The sequence below is a fragment of the Uloborus diversus genome, unplaced genomic scaffold (genome assembly GCF_026930045.1).
Source record: "Uloborus diversus isolate 005 unplaced genomic scaffold, Udiv.v.3.1 scaffold_403, whole genome shotgun sequence".
NCBI lineage: Eukaryota > Metazoa > Arthropoda > Arachnida > Araneae > Uloboridae > Uloborus > Uloborus diversus.
Window position 1 is genome coordinate 108826 of NW_026558575.1, and position 17742 is coordinate 126567.

The 17742-nt window shown below is 31.5% G+C and overlaps 1 protein-coding gene across 1 annotated transcript in view; it reads left to right on the forward strand.

Annotated features, from left to right (window-relative positions):
- LOC129233427 (multidrug resistance-associated protein 1-like) overlaps nucleotides 1-17528 on the forward strand; it is a 51381-nt gene extending 33853 nt beyond the window's left edge. Inside the window, exons 13-21 of the mRNA XM_054867456.1 lie at nucleotides 30-246; nucleotides 765-1075; nucleotides 4104-4303; nucleotides 7319-7445; nucleotides 9014-9115; nucleotides 13032-13178; nucleotides 14821-14979; nucleotides 15237-15403; nucleotides 17330-17528. Of these exons, the coding sequence (XP_054723431.1) occupies nucleotides 30-246; nucleotides 765-1075; nucleotides 4104-4303; nucleotides 7319-7445; nucleotides 9014-9115; nucleotides 13032-13178; nucleotides 14821-14979; nucleotides 15237-15403; nucleotides 17330-17528 (1629 nt within the window). The remainder of the gene's footprint in view (nucleotides 1-29; nucleotides 247-764; nucleotides 1076-4103; nucleotides 4304-7318; nucleotides 7446-9013; nucleotides 9116-13031; nucleotides 13179-14820; nucleotides 14980-15236; nucleotides 15404-17329) is intronic.
- The last annotated feature ends 214 nt before the right edge of the window (nucleotides 17529-17742 follow it).

Sequence of the window (17742 nt, forward strand, 5' to 3'; positions counted from 1 at the left end):
TTATGTAATTATTTTTCTATATTTTTCAGGTAAAAAGCTCTGTGTATTTGGACTATATTAGAGCACTAGGCTACTGGACTGCTTTTGGGATTGTTATTTGCTATGCCATTTCTACAGCATTCAACCTTGGTTCCAGTTTATGGCTGACTGCTTGGAGTGATGACTCTTTAGATCGTTCCAATGCAAAAGATATAAATTTACGAAATCTGCGACTTGGGGTGTATGGTGGATTAGGTGGGGCTGAAAGTAAGTTGTATTTTATACGATTTCTGATTAGCATTAAATGCAGTTTTCTCTGTTAGTTTAAGTTTTCAGTCAATTAATCTTTTGTAATAAAATTCCTTCTTTTTTTAAATCAAGGATTGTCATCAGATAAATTATTTCATGCATACTTGCTCCCCAAAATAAAAGCATCATTGTAATATTATTAGTCCATGGTCTTTTAAAAAGCACTATAAAGATGCATCATCTGTAAAGGGAGTAACAAAACTTACACCAAAAATATTTTAATTGTGTTTTTTTTTTTTTTTTACTTTAAATGTAGCATATTGTGTTCTGCAGAAAGCAGGAATTTATACCAATGAGCACATAAAATCTTTCCTTACTTGTTCATCAATATTATATGAAAAATAATCATGCAATGTATCACATAATGGAATTATAGACTCATGGATAACATTCAGATTTTAATTCTATTGATTGTTCACAAAGAATTATTTGTGGTATCATTCTTAAATTTATGAATTAATGTTTTCTTTTTCCAGCATTGTTTACCTTAATAACAGCAGTATCATTGAACTTGGCATGCTTAAAGGCAGCAACTATGCTTCATGATGGAATGCTATGTCATATTATGCATGCACCTATGTCCTTTTTTGATACAACACCCCTGGGAAGAATCTTGAACAGATTTTCAAAAGACATAGATACAGCTGACATGACTATTCGCTTCAATATGCGGATGCTTCTAATCCAGTCTTTCAGAGCTTTATCAACTGTTATAATTATCTCCATGGAGACCCCATTTTTTATTGTGATATGCTTGCCCTTGGCTGTTCTGTACTATTTCTTGCAGGTACTATTTGAATTTTCTGCTTAAATTTTAATGAATTTTTAAATATTTTTTTTAAAAATCCTACGTTAACTAGGCTGTGACGTTATCCGCCGTAAGCTTTTTAGCAGCCCAATAAAATTTAGCCTTGGTAAAGTTGTCAGGAGTAAAATTCATAAAACTAGTTAGTGCAGAGCAATTTGTCAAATGTTTTTTTACACTTGACTTATGAACTTTTTGTTCATAGTTTTGTCTGAGAAACATAATGGGCAGTTACTGTCCTTTGCTACACCGATACAGTGAAGGTGTACATATAAAAAGTCATGTCCTGTAGTTGTTCTAAAATTTGCGAGAAAAATTGATCTTGTTAGGTCCATTGGGACAGGGGAAATGATGGGGGTTTTCTGTATTTATACTTTTAAAAGGTTGTTTGTAATCCTCTTGCGAGGTTTTCCCCATTGTTGATTTTTCTAATGTGAAAATTGTTTATAAAATTCAGTGCAGTGATCTTAGTATAGCAATTACTTTTCTGACTATCTTAAACATTGAAAAAGAAATGATCACATTAAGTTCAGATAGAAGTAATAGTATTTAAAATATGTTTGAAGGTTAAGTTTAAAGCATATTATTAAAAAAAAAAATATTTATTAAAACTTGTAATACATTTTGTTGCTTGCAAATTTTTAATCACTTTGGTGTTTAGTGCTGTTTTATACTTAAATCCTTCAAACTCAAATTCACTCTTCTAATATGTTGAGTGTTTTCCATTCTACAAAAAGAAAAAAAAAGAAAAGAAATATAATTGTCTCTGTCAAGATTAACCAAATGATAGCTTTGAAATTAACTGGACAATTAAGTTTTTGCTAAAGCCAAGAAAATAACATTGCAAAAATTATACCAGGGATTTACCCATTTTTTTAACCTGGGTCTTATTTTGAGAGTTTTACGAAATAACATGGGTTTTTGTAAAAACAAGTTTTGTCATGAAATGTGGAGATATTTTTGCAAATTTTAAAACTGCATTGGATATAAATGTGAAGTTTTAAATACAGTCAATTCACGATAACTTGAAGTCCGATAACTCGAACATTACTATAACTCAAAGTTTTATCAAGTCCGACCCCTTTGTCTTTAATTCCATGCTAATTATTCTCAATATCTCAAAGGTAACTTCCTTTAACTTGAAATTTTTTCCAAGATGACTCGAAATTGATTTGGAAAGAACGCAAAAAAAAGAAAGAAAGAAGTGACTAGGAGAGAATAATTAATTCACCTTCACTTGCTATTCCTGTGCAATAAACCTCTATAGCAAGAACAGCACCTGTTGAGCCGATGTGCAATAAAGGAGTTATACGTGTGGAAATGAGTTAGCTTGTTTTTGTTTGTTGTGGTGTACTGTTTACATTCTGACATGTTGCTGGACTATGAATTTGCTTTTAAGCTGTCAAGTTGTCAAGTCAACTGATTGTACCTTTATTCAAAGATTGACCTAAGTTAAGATGCGTTCCCCTTCATTCTTTAGTTTGATTATTTGCTGATAAGTTCCTGAGAGACAGAGTGAGTTTTCTGTACTATTAAAGATGTCTAAGCAAGTACTCTGTCAACGATATTAAAAGAAAAAGAGGAACTTCTAAAGTGGTAGAATCCATGAATCCGAATTTGAAACGAATGAAAGTGTGCACTTTTCCTGAAGTAGAATCAGCTGAAGTAGCTCATTCTACTAATATCTCTACTAGTACTCATTATCTAAATAGAAAGTAACTCAGTTTATTCAAGTGGTTCCAGTACTATCGAAATCAAAACCATGCTTTTCATTTTTTTTTCTCTCGATATTTTTTATTAAACTGAGCATATTGTACTTAAAAATTTTTAAGTTCTGTAAGTTAGTTTGTTATATGTACATATTAATTAAAATATTCAATGGTTTTTAATCTTAAAAATGTCAAAAACCTAAACTAGCTGTAAGTCGAACTTCCAATAAGTCAAAGTTTTTTGTCAGTCCCTTTAGCTTCGAGTTATTGCGAAATGACTGTACATAAGAATCACTCTTGGACAGGAATTTGAAGTAGAAAAATACAAAACAAAACATTTTTGGTGCTTTAAATTTTAAAAAAAGGAATGCACTTCTTTACTCTATCCCTCAAATGAAATCGTTGTCCTCTAAAATTGAGTTCCCCAAAAATGTGGGATCACATGGGAATGAATCTGGACTATAAGGAATGTGGTTCAAGATTTCCCACTTAAATTACCTTTAAAGCTCGTTTTTTTTTTTTTTTTTGCATAGGTTATGTGTGGTCCTGGTAAATTTTCATACTGTCATCCTGTTCCACAATAACACTAAACCACAGAGACCACAGACAGCCAATGCAACAGTGAATACTTTTCTAGGAAATTTAAGTTGGAAGTCTAAAACTACCTCCCTTATACTGTCGTGTGCAGGTAAACGGCAGTATCTGCAGAAATGAGTTTTCCAGATATTTGGAGAAATGTGTGGTGGATTCAATACTAACAATAGGAAAATGTTGAAAGTAGACTTTTTTTTCGCGCCTTTTTTTCTGTGGAAACCAAATAAGCGCTCTTGTACAATAAAGATGACATACAGTAGATGCAAAAAAAAAGGGAAAATGAAAAATTTACAATTACTGCCCTTTACCTGCACACGGCAGTATAGTCTAGATCTATCCCCATGTGATCCCTCATCTTTGGGGAGCTCAAGTAGGCACTTCAGGGACAATGATTTCATTCGAACAATGAAGTAAAGGAGTGCATGCGTAATTGGTTCCAGCTGCGGACAAAGAACTTTAATGAGCAAGGAATTACGCGACTAATTTCTCAGTGGGATATGTGTTTAAACAACTTTTGTCAATATTTTTGGAGAATGTCTAATAACATCTGTTTTATAGCTTCTGTCTCGTTATTTATTGACTGCTCCTAATATTAAATTGTGTAGCATATTTCTGACGCTTGCATATGCTCTCTATTCTTTGCTAGACAGCATGTTACGCACATGTACTTCATTCTGTTTCCTTTTTTTTTTAAATTTATTTTCTAGAAATTTTATATACCTACATCGCGGCAGCTGAAAAGACTTGAATCTACAACACGTTCTCCCATTTATTCTCATTTCTCGGAAACTGTTACTGGTGCTTCTTGCATAAGAGCTTATGGAGCCCAAAAAATATTTATGTGCCAATCCAATGAGCTTGTTGATGGTAATAATGAAACATACTACCCCAGTTTAGGAGCAAGCAGGTTAGTTATGTTCTTAAATAATGTAAGTCTTTTAAAAATGTTTCTTTTAGCATTCTAACCTTCTTGTGAGCTAGAAAATTTATTCATACATACTTTTTTAAAATGTTTTTAACATTTATTGTTTTCTATTTTGTGGGCTGAATGATCTAACTGTACTTGCTGCTTCTTCTTTTTCTTTTTTGAAAATTATAAGTAAACTTGCTTTATAGAGAGTTGAAACGTTGATATTTATTTCATTTTGATGATTATCTTAGAAAATATTTTGTATGCAAATAATAAGTATAAACATGTATTGTGAGGGTCTGAGAAGTTGAGCTCCGACTGACAGTTTACCTCTGTTTCGGTAAATAGGGAAGGGTAATTGACGCTAAGTGGAGCTGAGATACTTTCTTAGTAGTTTTTCAAAAAATTCCAACTAAAATCCAGAGCCAATAACATGTCTATTTTTCACTAAACTCCCCTAAAACAGGTAAACATAGTCAGGGGCGGCATTTCAGCATTTCATTTGGGGGGTCGAGATTCTTAAATATGTACTACCACAGTGCGGTACCAAGCACACATTAGCTAACACGAAGTGGTCATAAAATCGGGTTAATATGAATAAAAATAAGTGTTTAGAAATAATTAAAATTTTGATTCATTTTCTAATAAGTTATACAAAACATCTCGATACTAAAGTTTTTATACCTTTTGGAAAAGTTTTAATGCATGATTTTTGGAATTCGGAAGAGCAGGGAATCGTGTTACTAATATATCAATGCCCAGTGTCGTGCTGTTTTGCCAGTACAGCTAAATATAAAAGATGGTGGAAAAGTTCATCCCCTTTAGCATGTATGACTTCGTTTGAATATTTTGCCCATTGTGCTTCGAAAATAATTCTCTAACCTCCTGAGACATAAAAAAATCTTTCTCTACTAGCTAAGATAATTGAAGTAACAAAGTGATGTATGAAAACACTTTTTATATCTTGCTCTTCAAAATCACCCAGGACAACTTTAAAAATTGTGAGTTGCTTAATTTTTCATCAGTAAATAATCTAGTCTCGTCATCGCTCTCAGCTTCAATGAGATGTCATCTGCCTCCAGCTCTGTTATTCACTATTCAAGAATGATGAGCCCATAACAAGGACGAAACTGCAGTCTCTGGATGTGATAACCAGTCTGTCGCTATATTGCTTGTAATTTTTCATGCCTCGTGCTAAAAATTTTACTCATAACTGAAACATTTTATTTATCGTTTCAAAAATCCAATCTAGATAATATAGAGCCAACCATACAGAAAAATAATTATCATTAAATCTTGTGTTAATTTCATTCGAAACTGAATCTATTACTTCATACAAAATTTAAAAAATCAATATTTGACTTCACATCATCAGGTGGATTTTGGTCTTTTCTTTTTCTTTTTTTTTTTTTTTTTTTTAAGTTTCACGCTTGATTGAAACACACATCTATGTAAAATCTATTTTCTGTTTCAATTGTAAATTGAACTATGGTAATGTGGTGCACAGATCAGTTGTAGATTGAAGTGTGACTTGAATAGTTCAAAAATTAAGGGTAACGGATTGAAGATGTTTTAATAGAGTAAAGTATTTTTCAAAAACTTTCCTCAGTACAAAAAAATTGAATAAAAATTCAAGCAAAGTCAAACATGCTAAAAGGCATGAGTTTTTTCATCAATGAAAGAATCGTTTTGTAATAATTCTTCCAGTCGTCAAATCACTGCTTTGAAGTTATAGAGAAATATTTTTATGGATTTAACTCTTGAAAACCATTTTGTGTCACTCCGAGCTTGCATAATTATACGCATAACAGGTATTTTTTGATAAGTTTTTTTTTTTTTTAATTCATTAATCACATGCATTTTTAAGAAGTTTTTTTGAAAGCATATAATGCATTGAGCAGCTGAACCATGTTTCTAGCAGAAGAAAGCGGTGGACACTCATTAAATAAATATACATTAAAAGATGAGCGTAAAGTGAATGTAAAATATCAAGAAATTTTCTTGTGAAAACCATGCAGCCACACCACTTTGCACGAGCCTCTTATATTGGACATACCATCGTTACACTGGGCACACAAGTATGAAATATTTAGCCTATATGAGAAAATGTCTTCTTTAGTTAATAAAATTAGCCATGGTTCTCTATCAGTTTTCTATGTTCTGAAAAGGCCTTAAAATACTTCAAGAATTCCTAAGTCATTATCCAAATAACGAAAAATGCTTTTTATAGTCTGGGAATGTGTCGAGTTTCATCAAATAGTTACTGAGAACCAGCGAAATTTCTTTTAATGAACATTGATTTCCGACTTACATGAATTGAATTCACCCATTTTCTATCATTCCGCGCAAAAAATTTGGGGGTGCGACCGCCCCCTCTTGACCCCCCTATTTGCCGCCCCTGTGTAACATAGTCAAGGTCACAGCTCAACTAACCAGAGCTGCACTTGATTTTGACTCACCTAATGTTGCAATGATTATCTTATTCTTAAAAAGCTTTTCTGTGACAATTTAAATATTAGTTATCCCTCTAACTTTAATATTATTTTCTCTTGCAAGTAATTTTTAGACAAAAATCTTAGCCAATGTTTTTTTTTTTTAATTGTAACTCAAGCTGTACTTGAGAACTGTCTGTGCCATGTACTAGTTTTTTAAGATCAATTTATTTATAAAATACTTTTAAATAAAAATATAAGCTGAAATACTTTGGTCAATGAGCTTTGCATTTATACCAAAAATGTAAATATTGTTTTCAAATAATTGTTGGTCTGAAATATCGGGTTGAAGAATATTTATAAGAATTTTAAAAGTTTCTCTGTGTGTTTCATTTTTATTTAAGAACTGTTTTTAAATTTGTTCCTTTAAAATAACATTTTTATATTACAATATTCAAGTTTAAGTAGTTTAACATCAAACAGACCTGTCTTCTCTGGATCTACTAAGAAATTTTATTTAAATTATAAGTTTCCTTTTAATTTTTTGCTGGTGTAAAATTATGTTTATGCATTTTTCCAGGTGGCTTTCTATTCGTCTTGAGTTTCTAGGATATACTATAGTATTCTTGGCTGCATTGTTTGCTGTTCTTGCCCAAGATACAGTAACCCCCGGAGTTGCAGGTCTTTCCGTCAGTTATGCTTTAATGGTAATGTTTATGTCTATCTTATTTTACGATTAATTCTCTTATCAAGTTGTTAGTAAAGTAAGAAAAGCTAATGGTTAATCTGGGGTTTAAATTCAATTTTTCAAGTCTAAGGGAGACTTTGCTCCTAGCTTTATGTTATAGCAGGGTCACGACTTTTGGAGGGAGAAACAGCAGCAATGTTATTCAACATTTAATACCTTCAGTGTGTTTTCACATTGTAAAAGCTTGTGTGTTGTGTTGTGTTTTTTTTTTTTTTTTTTCACAACTTCATTTGATTTTTAATAGTCATTCTTTTTTACAAAAAATTTTGAAATCTTCCATGGACAAATGTTATTCACCTGGACTATTTTCAAGGAGGAGAACTGAGAAATTCAGTGAGAATTACACCATCTTGTTTTGTTAACGAAAGCAAAGAGAAAAAAAACTATTAATATAAAATATCTAGATGATATGAACTTAGAGAAAATATTTCTGAAAATATATTATTTCTATATTTCTATATTAGAATAATTTCCCACAGAAATGCAGATTTGATCAAGTATCTTTGGTCAAGAATTCTCCTTTAAATATAAAGTATTATGAATTTAATCTGTATAAATAAAACAGAGAGTATATATGTGTGTGTGTATGTTCCCTATACAAATCCACAGTTTACGTCCGATCTTGACCAAATTTGGCACAGAGGTACTTGGATACCCGAGAAGGAACGTAGGGTTTTCGAATGCCTAAAAGAACCCAGCGATTCGAATTTCAATTTTAGGGCCCGAAAATGGCATTAAATGGCTCTTTCTACCTCAAATAATTATCCAATCAGTTCGATTTTAAGGCCATTCGAAAGCCTGCAAAAAATACCCAGAGAGTTCATTCACTTCCTTTGAATTTCAAAGAAAAAAAGGCTGTAAAATCACCAGGAAATATTTTAAAAGCACTTTTAAGCCCTAATGGAAATTCATTTTTGTATCAGAAAAACTATCCTTTGTGTGGTCTCATTTTAAATTAGCGTCCAGAAGGTTGCCAATTTTTTTTTCTTGGCTGTGACAAAATAAAATTTTGTTTTGTTTTGAGGTAAAAATTTTCCTTTTTGATTATTAATTCGACGATTTATCTTCTTTTTTTTTAAGGATTTTAGTTGTATTTATGGAAAATTGTGTCTAATTTATTCGAGAATTTTTGATTTGCCGTTTTCTATTTTTAAGAATGATTATTTTACAGTATTTTTTTTCTCTAATTGAAGCCTGGTTGTTGAACATGCGTCACTTGACCTAACTTTTGTCTTCGAGGTTGACCGTGCAAAGCCGGACAACGCAGCTAGTGTTTAATAAATACTTTAGCAAATTGTTGTTTTCTGTAATTTTGCTATTTGTTTTTTATGGAAGTTTAGTTTTTCTTACAAAAGATGCTGCAAGTCTAATTTTAGTTCCTAGTTGTAGAATGTTTTAGGTTTCTTATATTTTCTTCCATTTTTTTATGTATGTATGTATAAATATATATACTTTTTCTTTTTTAATTTTTTCACCTTTACTTTTTTGAATATTACAATTGATAGTAAATAAGTTTTCTTGCTGCAGATAACTCAAATTCTGAATATGCTTGTGAGGGCTACAGCTGATGTCGAAACAAATATAGTTGCTGTTGAACGATGCTTAGAATATACCAAAACTCCAACAGAGGTAATCATTTAAAATGTTTTCTTAATTGTGACTCGGGGAACAATTTCTAACACATTTTCTATTGAGCTCACTTTTTGGTTTCTTTTTGTTTAAATAATTTCAAAAGTATAGTTGTTTTTTTATACCACATCCGAGTTGATCACTACTACCACGATAGAGAGTGTCTCACAAGAAGTACTACTGCTCTGCTGATATAAACCTTTTCAAATTGTTATATAGTCTTTCTTTTCCGAACTGTTATCATTATTATTATTTATGACAAGTTTCAATTCACCTTATTGTCACCACGTAAATTAAATATTCAACAAGGAATGTAGTATACATTAATGGAATGTTTAGTAGTAATACAAATAGATCATTTTTTTCATGTTGGGTATGCAAAATTTAATGATTGTCATTTACATTGAAGACATTTTTGACCTATATTTTTTCAAAAATTCCCTATGTTTTTTAATTTGTTCCTTTAATGCCTATGTAGCTTCAAAACTTGACATAATATACTAAAACTGGGATTATTTCTGGACTTGGATGCCAGGAGTTAGTGAAATACAAGTCACAGGTCTGAGACAAGCAATCTCTTAGTTGTATTTATCCTTATTTTTTTAACAATTTTAAAATCATAGTTTTATAAGAGAAAAAATGTTATCCAGTGTGCAGAAATAGTTCATTAATGATGAATTTCCCTGATTTGTCTTGATTTTTAACGTTTTGTCCTAATGTTCCTGATTATTTTTATTAATTTTAAAAAATACTGATTGTAATGGTAGTACCAATTCTGAGCTAAAAATAATTAACATAGCTGAAATCGCAACTCCCTCTGGATTGGAGAGAACATCTTAATGTATAAAAATCTTCTGTGCGGACGTTTGTCACCATAAGGCTTTTAAACGGCTGGTTCGATTTTGATCAAATATTTTGTGTGTAATTAAGTTGTGGCAAGCATGGTTTTGAAGCGGGATTGATCGAATTGGAAACGTTTTTGATAAGTAATTAATTAATTTAAACATTAGATGGTTATATCTCCCAAATGATTAATATTTATTTTAACCTATTATTGAGGGAGAACTGAAATGAGTATTTAACTCGTTGCCAAAGGACAATAAGAAAGCTAACTCTGCTTTTTGTAATGAAATTTCCTACTGTGATATGTGAATTGAGAATAGATAAAACGTAAAAAGAGAGAAAGAGAGTGAAGCCTTCATTTCTTGAAAGCAATTATTTTAGATCCCGAGTATTTTAAAGTAAAGTACTGGAAGGTTCACGCAAAACGTGTGCTCTGTCGTCGTAGTTGAACCTTATGACTGGATCGGTGCTATAGGTTTTCCTAAACAAATGATCGGAAAGTACCGAACCTAGCAACATTTGTTTCTCGGCTCAAATCCATCTGAATTTCAGAACCAACGTCAAGAATACTTTAAGGATTATCTAACTTACTAACATTATTAATGGAAAAGATGATGGAATTTAAAGATAAAACAAATTTTATTTTTGTCCAGATAAATACCAACAGGGTAGTTCTGTACACAAAAGATCAGTGCAGTTGAAGATCTTTATCTTTGGTGGAAAGAACAAATTAGGCAATATGTGAAGTTTTGAAAGTTTTTCGTTCAAAAGATCGGACCGCTAATCGGTCAGAGTTAGTTTCGCTCACTGATCGGCTGGATTACAGTAATGTAGTGGCTTGGCGACTTTGGATATAAACAATAGAGTTGCATGATCATTTGTTTACATTTTAAAGCTACTGTTAATGTAATTTATTGTATTTTTTGTTTATTTGGCAAAATATTTCAAATTGCAAAGAATTGTTTTTCTTTTTAAAAAAGTTTTTAGCCATTTTAGTTGAAGAATGTTTATTTTACATCTTTAGGGATGAGTGATTTTCGCTTATTCAGAGAACTGTTTTTACCTTTATCATTTTTTTTAACGATATCCTTTCGATTGTTTTATTCTTTTTCATATGGGGGATGTTGCAGCGGGTTTTCCCGTTTGTTCTAGATGGGTAGTTAGTTTTTTTACACTTAAAATCTGAGGGCGTGTTTTATCCTTTGAGTATGGCTGAAAGAACAAACCATCAAGTAGGGGAGAAAAAATGGATTCAGAAATTGGTAGTTATCAATGTGGGTTTAGAAGTGGAAAATCTACAGTAGACCAAATTTTCTGTCTACGTCAAATTATTGAAAAATCAATTGAGTTTAATATTGACACTCATCACTTGTTTATAGACTTTAAGTCTGCATTTGACAGTGTGGATAGAAAACATTTAATGGATGCAATGTATGAATTCAAGATCCCAAGCAAATTAATTAGACTTGTAATGTGCACTATGAACAACACTAAATGCAAGGTAAAATTCAAGGGTGTCCTCTCTGAGGATTTAAATGTTAATAATGGTGTTCGACAGGGCGACTCATTGTCTTGCCTTCTTTTTAATATTGCTTTGGAAAAAGCTATTCGTGACTCAAATATCAACACTAGGGGCACCATCTTTTACAAATCAGTTCAGATCTTAGCCTATGCTGATGATATTGATATAGTTGCTAGGACTGTACCAGCCTTGAAAGAGGCTTTTTCATCTTTGGAGATAGCTGCTGGTCGAATAGGACTAAATATAAAGGACTCCAAGACCAAGTATATGCCTGTACAAAAAATTCCGCCAAATGACAGGAACACATGTTTAGAAATTGGTACTCATTCATTTGATATCGTTAGCAGTTTTACGTACCTTGGGTCCTGTGTTAACAACAAAAATGACACAATCTCAGAAATACAGAACCGAATAACGTTGGCAAACAAGGCCTTTTTTGGACTACGAACCATCTTCAGATCGTCTTTGATTTCAAGAAAAACAAAGATCTTGGTTTATAAGACTCTTATTAGGCCATTTCTAAGTTATACTTCTGAAACATGGCCTTTGACTAAAGCCGGAGAGTACAAGATATTAATTTTTGAGAGAAAGGTTTTAAGAAGCATTTTTGGAGGCATCAATGAGAACGGTGTCTGGAGACGACGATTCAATTTTGAAATTTACAGATTGTTTACAGAACCTGACGTAATAAAATGCATAAAAATTAGGAGAATGAACTGGGCGGCCAATGTCTCTCGAATGAACGAAGAAAACCCAGTAAAAAAAGTTTTTGCTGCAAAACCTGTGACAATTCGAGGAAGGGGACGACCAAAAATGAGATGGTTGGATTCTGTTGAATCTGACTTCGATATTCTCAAGGTTAAAAATTGGAAAACCCAGGCAAAAAGTAGGATGTCTTGGAAGATTCTCCAAAGGAAGGCCTTGGCCCACCCTGGGCTGTCGAGCCAACTATGATGATGATGATGAGGGGAGAAAAAATAGTTAATAAAACAACCGCTCAGTGGGCATTAGATAAATCAAGTTGTAATAAATGTACGCATTCTGACACCAATCAGCTTAAAACATTTTCTTTTTACTTATTTTTTCCAACAAAATGATTCAAACACTTGATAGTTTATTGAAATTTCTTTTCAATTTACAAAGTTTGAACAGAACAACGTCTGTCGGGTCCTCTAGTGGATACATGATTCTCTGAAAATTTTGTGCTATTTTGTAGATTTCTGTCCTTATCCATCCTTAAAATATTTCAAGCATTTTAAAAGTTGGAAGTTACTTTAACATATACTCTGCCTAAGCTACTGTTTTTTTTTCTTAAGTAATTCATTTATATTTTATCCCAATTTTTCACAACCATCAAATTACTGCTAATTAATAGTTTTTTAAATGAATACTAAGCTTTAAAGGAATAAGCATTTAATTGTTTAACTTTTCATTTCTTCATAATAGAAGATTTATCACAAAGTTTTTTAACCATATTTTGACTTCATTTTGATACCCGCTGAAGCTTAAGTACTATGATGTGGAATTCATTAGTTTTGTTTTAATTTTCAGGCGGAATGGACAAATGAAAAGACCAAGCCAGACCCATCATGGCCTACTGATGGAGCAATAAAATTTGATTCTTATTCCACACGTTATAGAGAAGGTTTAGAACTAGTTCTTAGAGGCATATCTTGTAATATTAATCCAAATGAGAGAGTAAGATATATTTTGCCTGTAATGTATGAAAAATGTTTATGTGCATTTTTGTTCCCTGTATATAGATGCTTTATTTAGTTCCCTTTGTTTATAGATGCTTTATTTCAAAAGTTAAATATCAAACAAAAAACATGTAACATTTTATCACCTGTAGCAATTTTCAGTCTTAGGATCACTTTTCAATAATCTTTGCATTTTATTTTATTGTTTATTTTTATTTATTTATTTATTTATTTTTAAGTTTTAGAACAGTCCATTTTTTTTTAAATTGTGTCACAAAATTCAGAAGGAAAAATAACTTTTGTTACTTATTAGTTTTAAGTGCTCTGTCTACCTTGTTTGGGAACTTGAAATTTATTTCATTTTTCTTAAAGTACAGAAATGTAGGGCAAAGTGAACTAATTAAGATGACGTACCTTTTTCAAAATGAACAAATAGGAAATTTGTTTTGAAAATCGCAGTATATAAAGAAAGAATAATGTATTTTGTAAGGAAACTTACATTGAGGCATTTTTATTTCTAGCTGTAAATTTGTAACTTCAAAAAAAAAAAAAAAAACTTTGGCTCATGCCAAACAAATTCTGAGGGAAGCTTTCCTTGGATGACTTTTCATCCAAAAGCTCACACTTCTTTGCATTGAAAAAGGGGTTCCTTGTAAACCCCAAACACGTGTCTGCAGTAATTTGCAATTTTTGTGCATTAAAACATTGGTAATTTGTTCATTAACTTATGAAGCTTATTCTCTTAATGACCCCAAATGATGAATGTGCCATCTGTGTATCTTAACCTAACTGTTGGCTTTAAATTAGCTGTTAACGAACTCTAACTACAAACTTTTCCTTGTAATAATTGGAAAACACGAGGCTTAAAGGGCCTCCGTTTGGATATTCCATCAATCTGTTCATAATGTTACTTATACCAGTGAAAGTGAATTCAGGTAAGGCAGTTTTGAAATTTCCAATTGATATCTTACGGGAATATTTACCCATTTATGACATCATTTTTGGAAGCTTTCATAAAGAGAGACACAAACCTCAAAATGTACTTGTTTGGAAGAAACTTCTTACCCAAATAATCATATTACCTAAATGAGGCCTCTTTTCATATACAATGCTCTGCAGATTTCAGTTACGAAACAAAAGTAGCAGATCCAATCTTTGCCCCCCCCCCCTGAAAGTTCAAAATGTCAAGCCCAAAAGAAAGCTGGATTTTTTTGACCAGAAAATCAATCACACAAATATAAATATTTATTAAGTCCCAAAATTCAGCATCTTTAAAGGTTTATGCAGTGTGTGAAAAGTTTCACATAATCAAGGCCAAAATATTTTCTTTAGTTCGCAACATCTAGAAACTTTTGTGTGCAATTTAAGAGCAGTTTTTCATAAAAATAAAAATGTAAACTTGGTTACAATTGTATTACTGTATGTACTTATGACATTAAGAAAAACATTATAATCCAGCCCAAGTTTTCAATATAAAGTAGAACTTTTTTAATATGCAATAAAGATTAATTGCTTTCTATTCGCAAAATGTTTGGCTCTTTAATCTGTCTTCTACTTCAAGTTTCACTTTTTAATATCATGTATTTAAATTCAACTTCTCAGTCTTGATGCTTAGGTGTTACTTTATTTCCTTTTTTTAGTGTGGCATTGTGGGTAGAACAGGTGCTGGAAAGTCATCGCTTACTCTTGCCTTATTTCGTATAATTGAAGCTGCTGGTGGTAAAATATTGATTGATGGACTCGAGATTTCTAAGTTGGGTCTGCATGAGCTTCGTTCTAAGCTCACAATTATTCCACAGGTAAGAAAATTTTCAGGTGTTTACTAGCTTTCACTATAAATAATATATGCGCGTCTTTCATTTGAAATGATAAAAAATCTTACATTTATTTAATTATGTTAAGTTTAGAGATTATTGGATATTTGCTTGTTAAACAACCATTATTGATTTTGAAACTTTTTATGTTATTGAAATTTTTCTGATGATCCTCATACTTAATTGCTTAAACTAATTTATTTTGCTGAAAATACTGATAAATCATTTCATTTTAAAAATAGGATCCAGTCCTTTTTACCGGCTCACTACGAATGAATTTGGATCCATTCCAAACATATTCTGATGATGCACTATGGCTAGCTTTAGAACAAGCTCATTTAAAAAAGTTTGTCTTGACATTAGAAAAAGGTTTAGACCATGTAATAAGTGAAGGAGGTGAAAATTTAAGGTATGTACTTAAACTCATAACTTCATAATCAGAAAAGTTTTTCCTGTTGTTGTTTTTTTTAATTTATGATTATGTTTTCTTCTAGTATATATAAACATTTTCTCTGTGATTATGCAGTAGTTTTTATTCACATTTATATAGTCATAGGAACTGAAAATATTTTTTTTTTCTAATTAATACCACTAAGACTTAGAAAAAATCTACTGCTTAGGGTAGACTGACCAGTGAATGAACAATCCTACATGAAAGAACAATTCGTGATTTAAAAAATCAAGTTTCAGAAAAAAAATGTCTTTAATGAATTGGCAGTTGTAACTGCTATTCCAAGAAGGAATCAACTAGAAAATGCTGTGTTTGTTCACTGGTTGGGGGTGTTCATTCTTTGGGTTGCTTTACCTTTTTTCCTTTCAGCTCCCAAAAAACTTCACTCTGAATTGTAAAAGTTCTCTCTATTTTAAATAATTAAATGTGTCAATTAAATAGTTTTTATTGTCATGTGCCAAATCTATTCAGTTTTCAGATTTGATTGAAATGATTAAAGTAAAAGTCAAGGGCGCCCATATGCAAAATTGTAAGGGCGGGGGTCAGATATTTTCCCCATGGGTTAAGAGGGTATTTTCTTCATGGAGACCGATTTCAGGACAGATAAGAGTCATCAAAAGATTTCATTTTTAATAACTTATTCATTAATGGCTGGAGAATAAATGTTTTTACATTTTTGCAAAGAAAAAAGTACTAAAAGCAAGGAAGTTCTAATTTCAAAGAGGGAGGGGGCTCGAGCCCCCTCTTTGAAATTAGAACTTCCTTGCTTTTAGTACTTTTTTCTTCTTTAGTACTTTAGTACTTTTCTCTATATGGGCGCCCTTGGTAAAAGTATTTTTTATCCATTTCCAGATTTTGTAGTAGATGGTCATTATTTATAAAGTGCATTTGTAAGAGTTATATCATTTTAAAGATGTATTGTTTTAAGATCTGTATCCTTTTTTTCAACATGTAAGAAGTTCAGAACACACCTGAAAACTATTGTGAGGAATACTGGTAAAAGGATTTTCAAACTCAAAGTCAAGTGTTCACTGACTGAATTTAATGGGTGGACCAAAAATAAAATTTACACAAGGCGGTTCAATTTTATTCTTGTTGCAAACAATTGAAGAGAGCACCTCTGTTGTTATATTTAGGGAGAGGGTTGGAATCGTTTCATAATGTCGTGCGAGCCAGTAAGATGCCCCATTTTAATGAGATGTTTATCCTAATCATAAATGAAGGCAAAGCATGCCTTTCAAGTGGATTAGTTTGTCTTGGAAATCCCCAGTTTTTTAAGCATTTCTCCTGATCCCCTGGTTTTATTTAAGGTTTCCAGGTTTTTATAAATTTCAGAAAACATCTCTTTATTTAAGGAACGTTGAAAAAAAAAAAAGTGTACAATAAACTAAAAAGATTGTCCCACATTTTATCTACAATCCTTGCTGTTCTCTAAACAAATTCTAATTGTGCATTTAATATAAATTTAACTTTTATTCTTCCATTTCATATTTCAGTTAATTGTTACATGTGTATATGATTTGTACTTTGCGGGGATGGTAAAAAAATCCCTATATTTCCCCCCACTTATTAAGAAAAATATCATATTACAGTGCGTCACAACTATCTACTCTTTTTTTTTTTTCTTGAAATGTTGACAGATTTGATGAAGTACTATTTGAAGCGTACAAATGACTGTTCTTTCCATCACTTTTTTATCCATAAAATTCTAATATAATAATATTTATTTTTGACTTTTATTCATCGAGAAATCAGAGGAAGAATCTGAGTATTTTTTCTATGACTTAGAGTAATTACATTTAATTAGATCTTTAATTTAAGGTGAATTGAATGTTGTAAAAAAGAGTTGTTTCTAGAACTTTTAATAATTATTTTTCCCCGTAGCGTTGGTCAAAGGCAGTTGGTGTGTTTGGCCAGGGCCTTGCTGAGGAAATCTAAAGTTTTAGTTCTTGATGAAGCTACAGCAGCGGTAGATGTTGAAACAGATGATCTCATACAGTCTACAATTCGTACAGAGTTTAGTGATTGCACTGTTTTGACTATTGCTCATAGATTAAATACAATTTTAGATTATAATAAGTAAGTATCTAATTTCATAAACTGGAGAAATTTGAATAATATGGTTCAAATAATAGTGAACAGATGATTGGATGAAATAGTTTAAATACTGTATCCATTGCACTATGTTTGTACAAAATTATTTAATTAGGGAGATGTTTCCATGCGCTCTTCAATTTCTGAAAAAAAAATCTGTCAACTCCATTTAGTTGTTGTTGAAAAAAGTGTATTCCTTCATA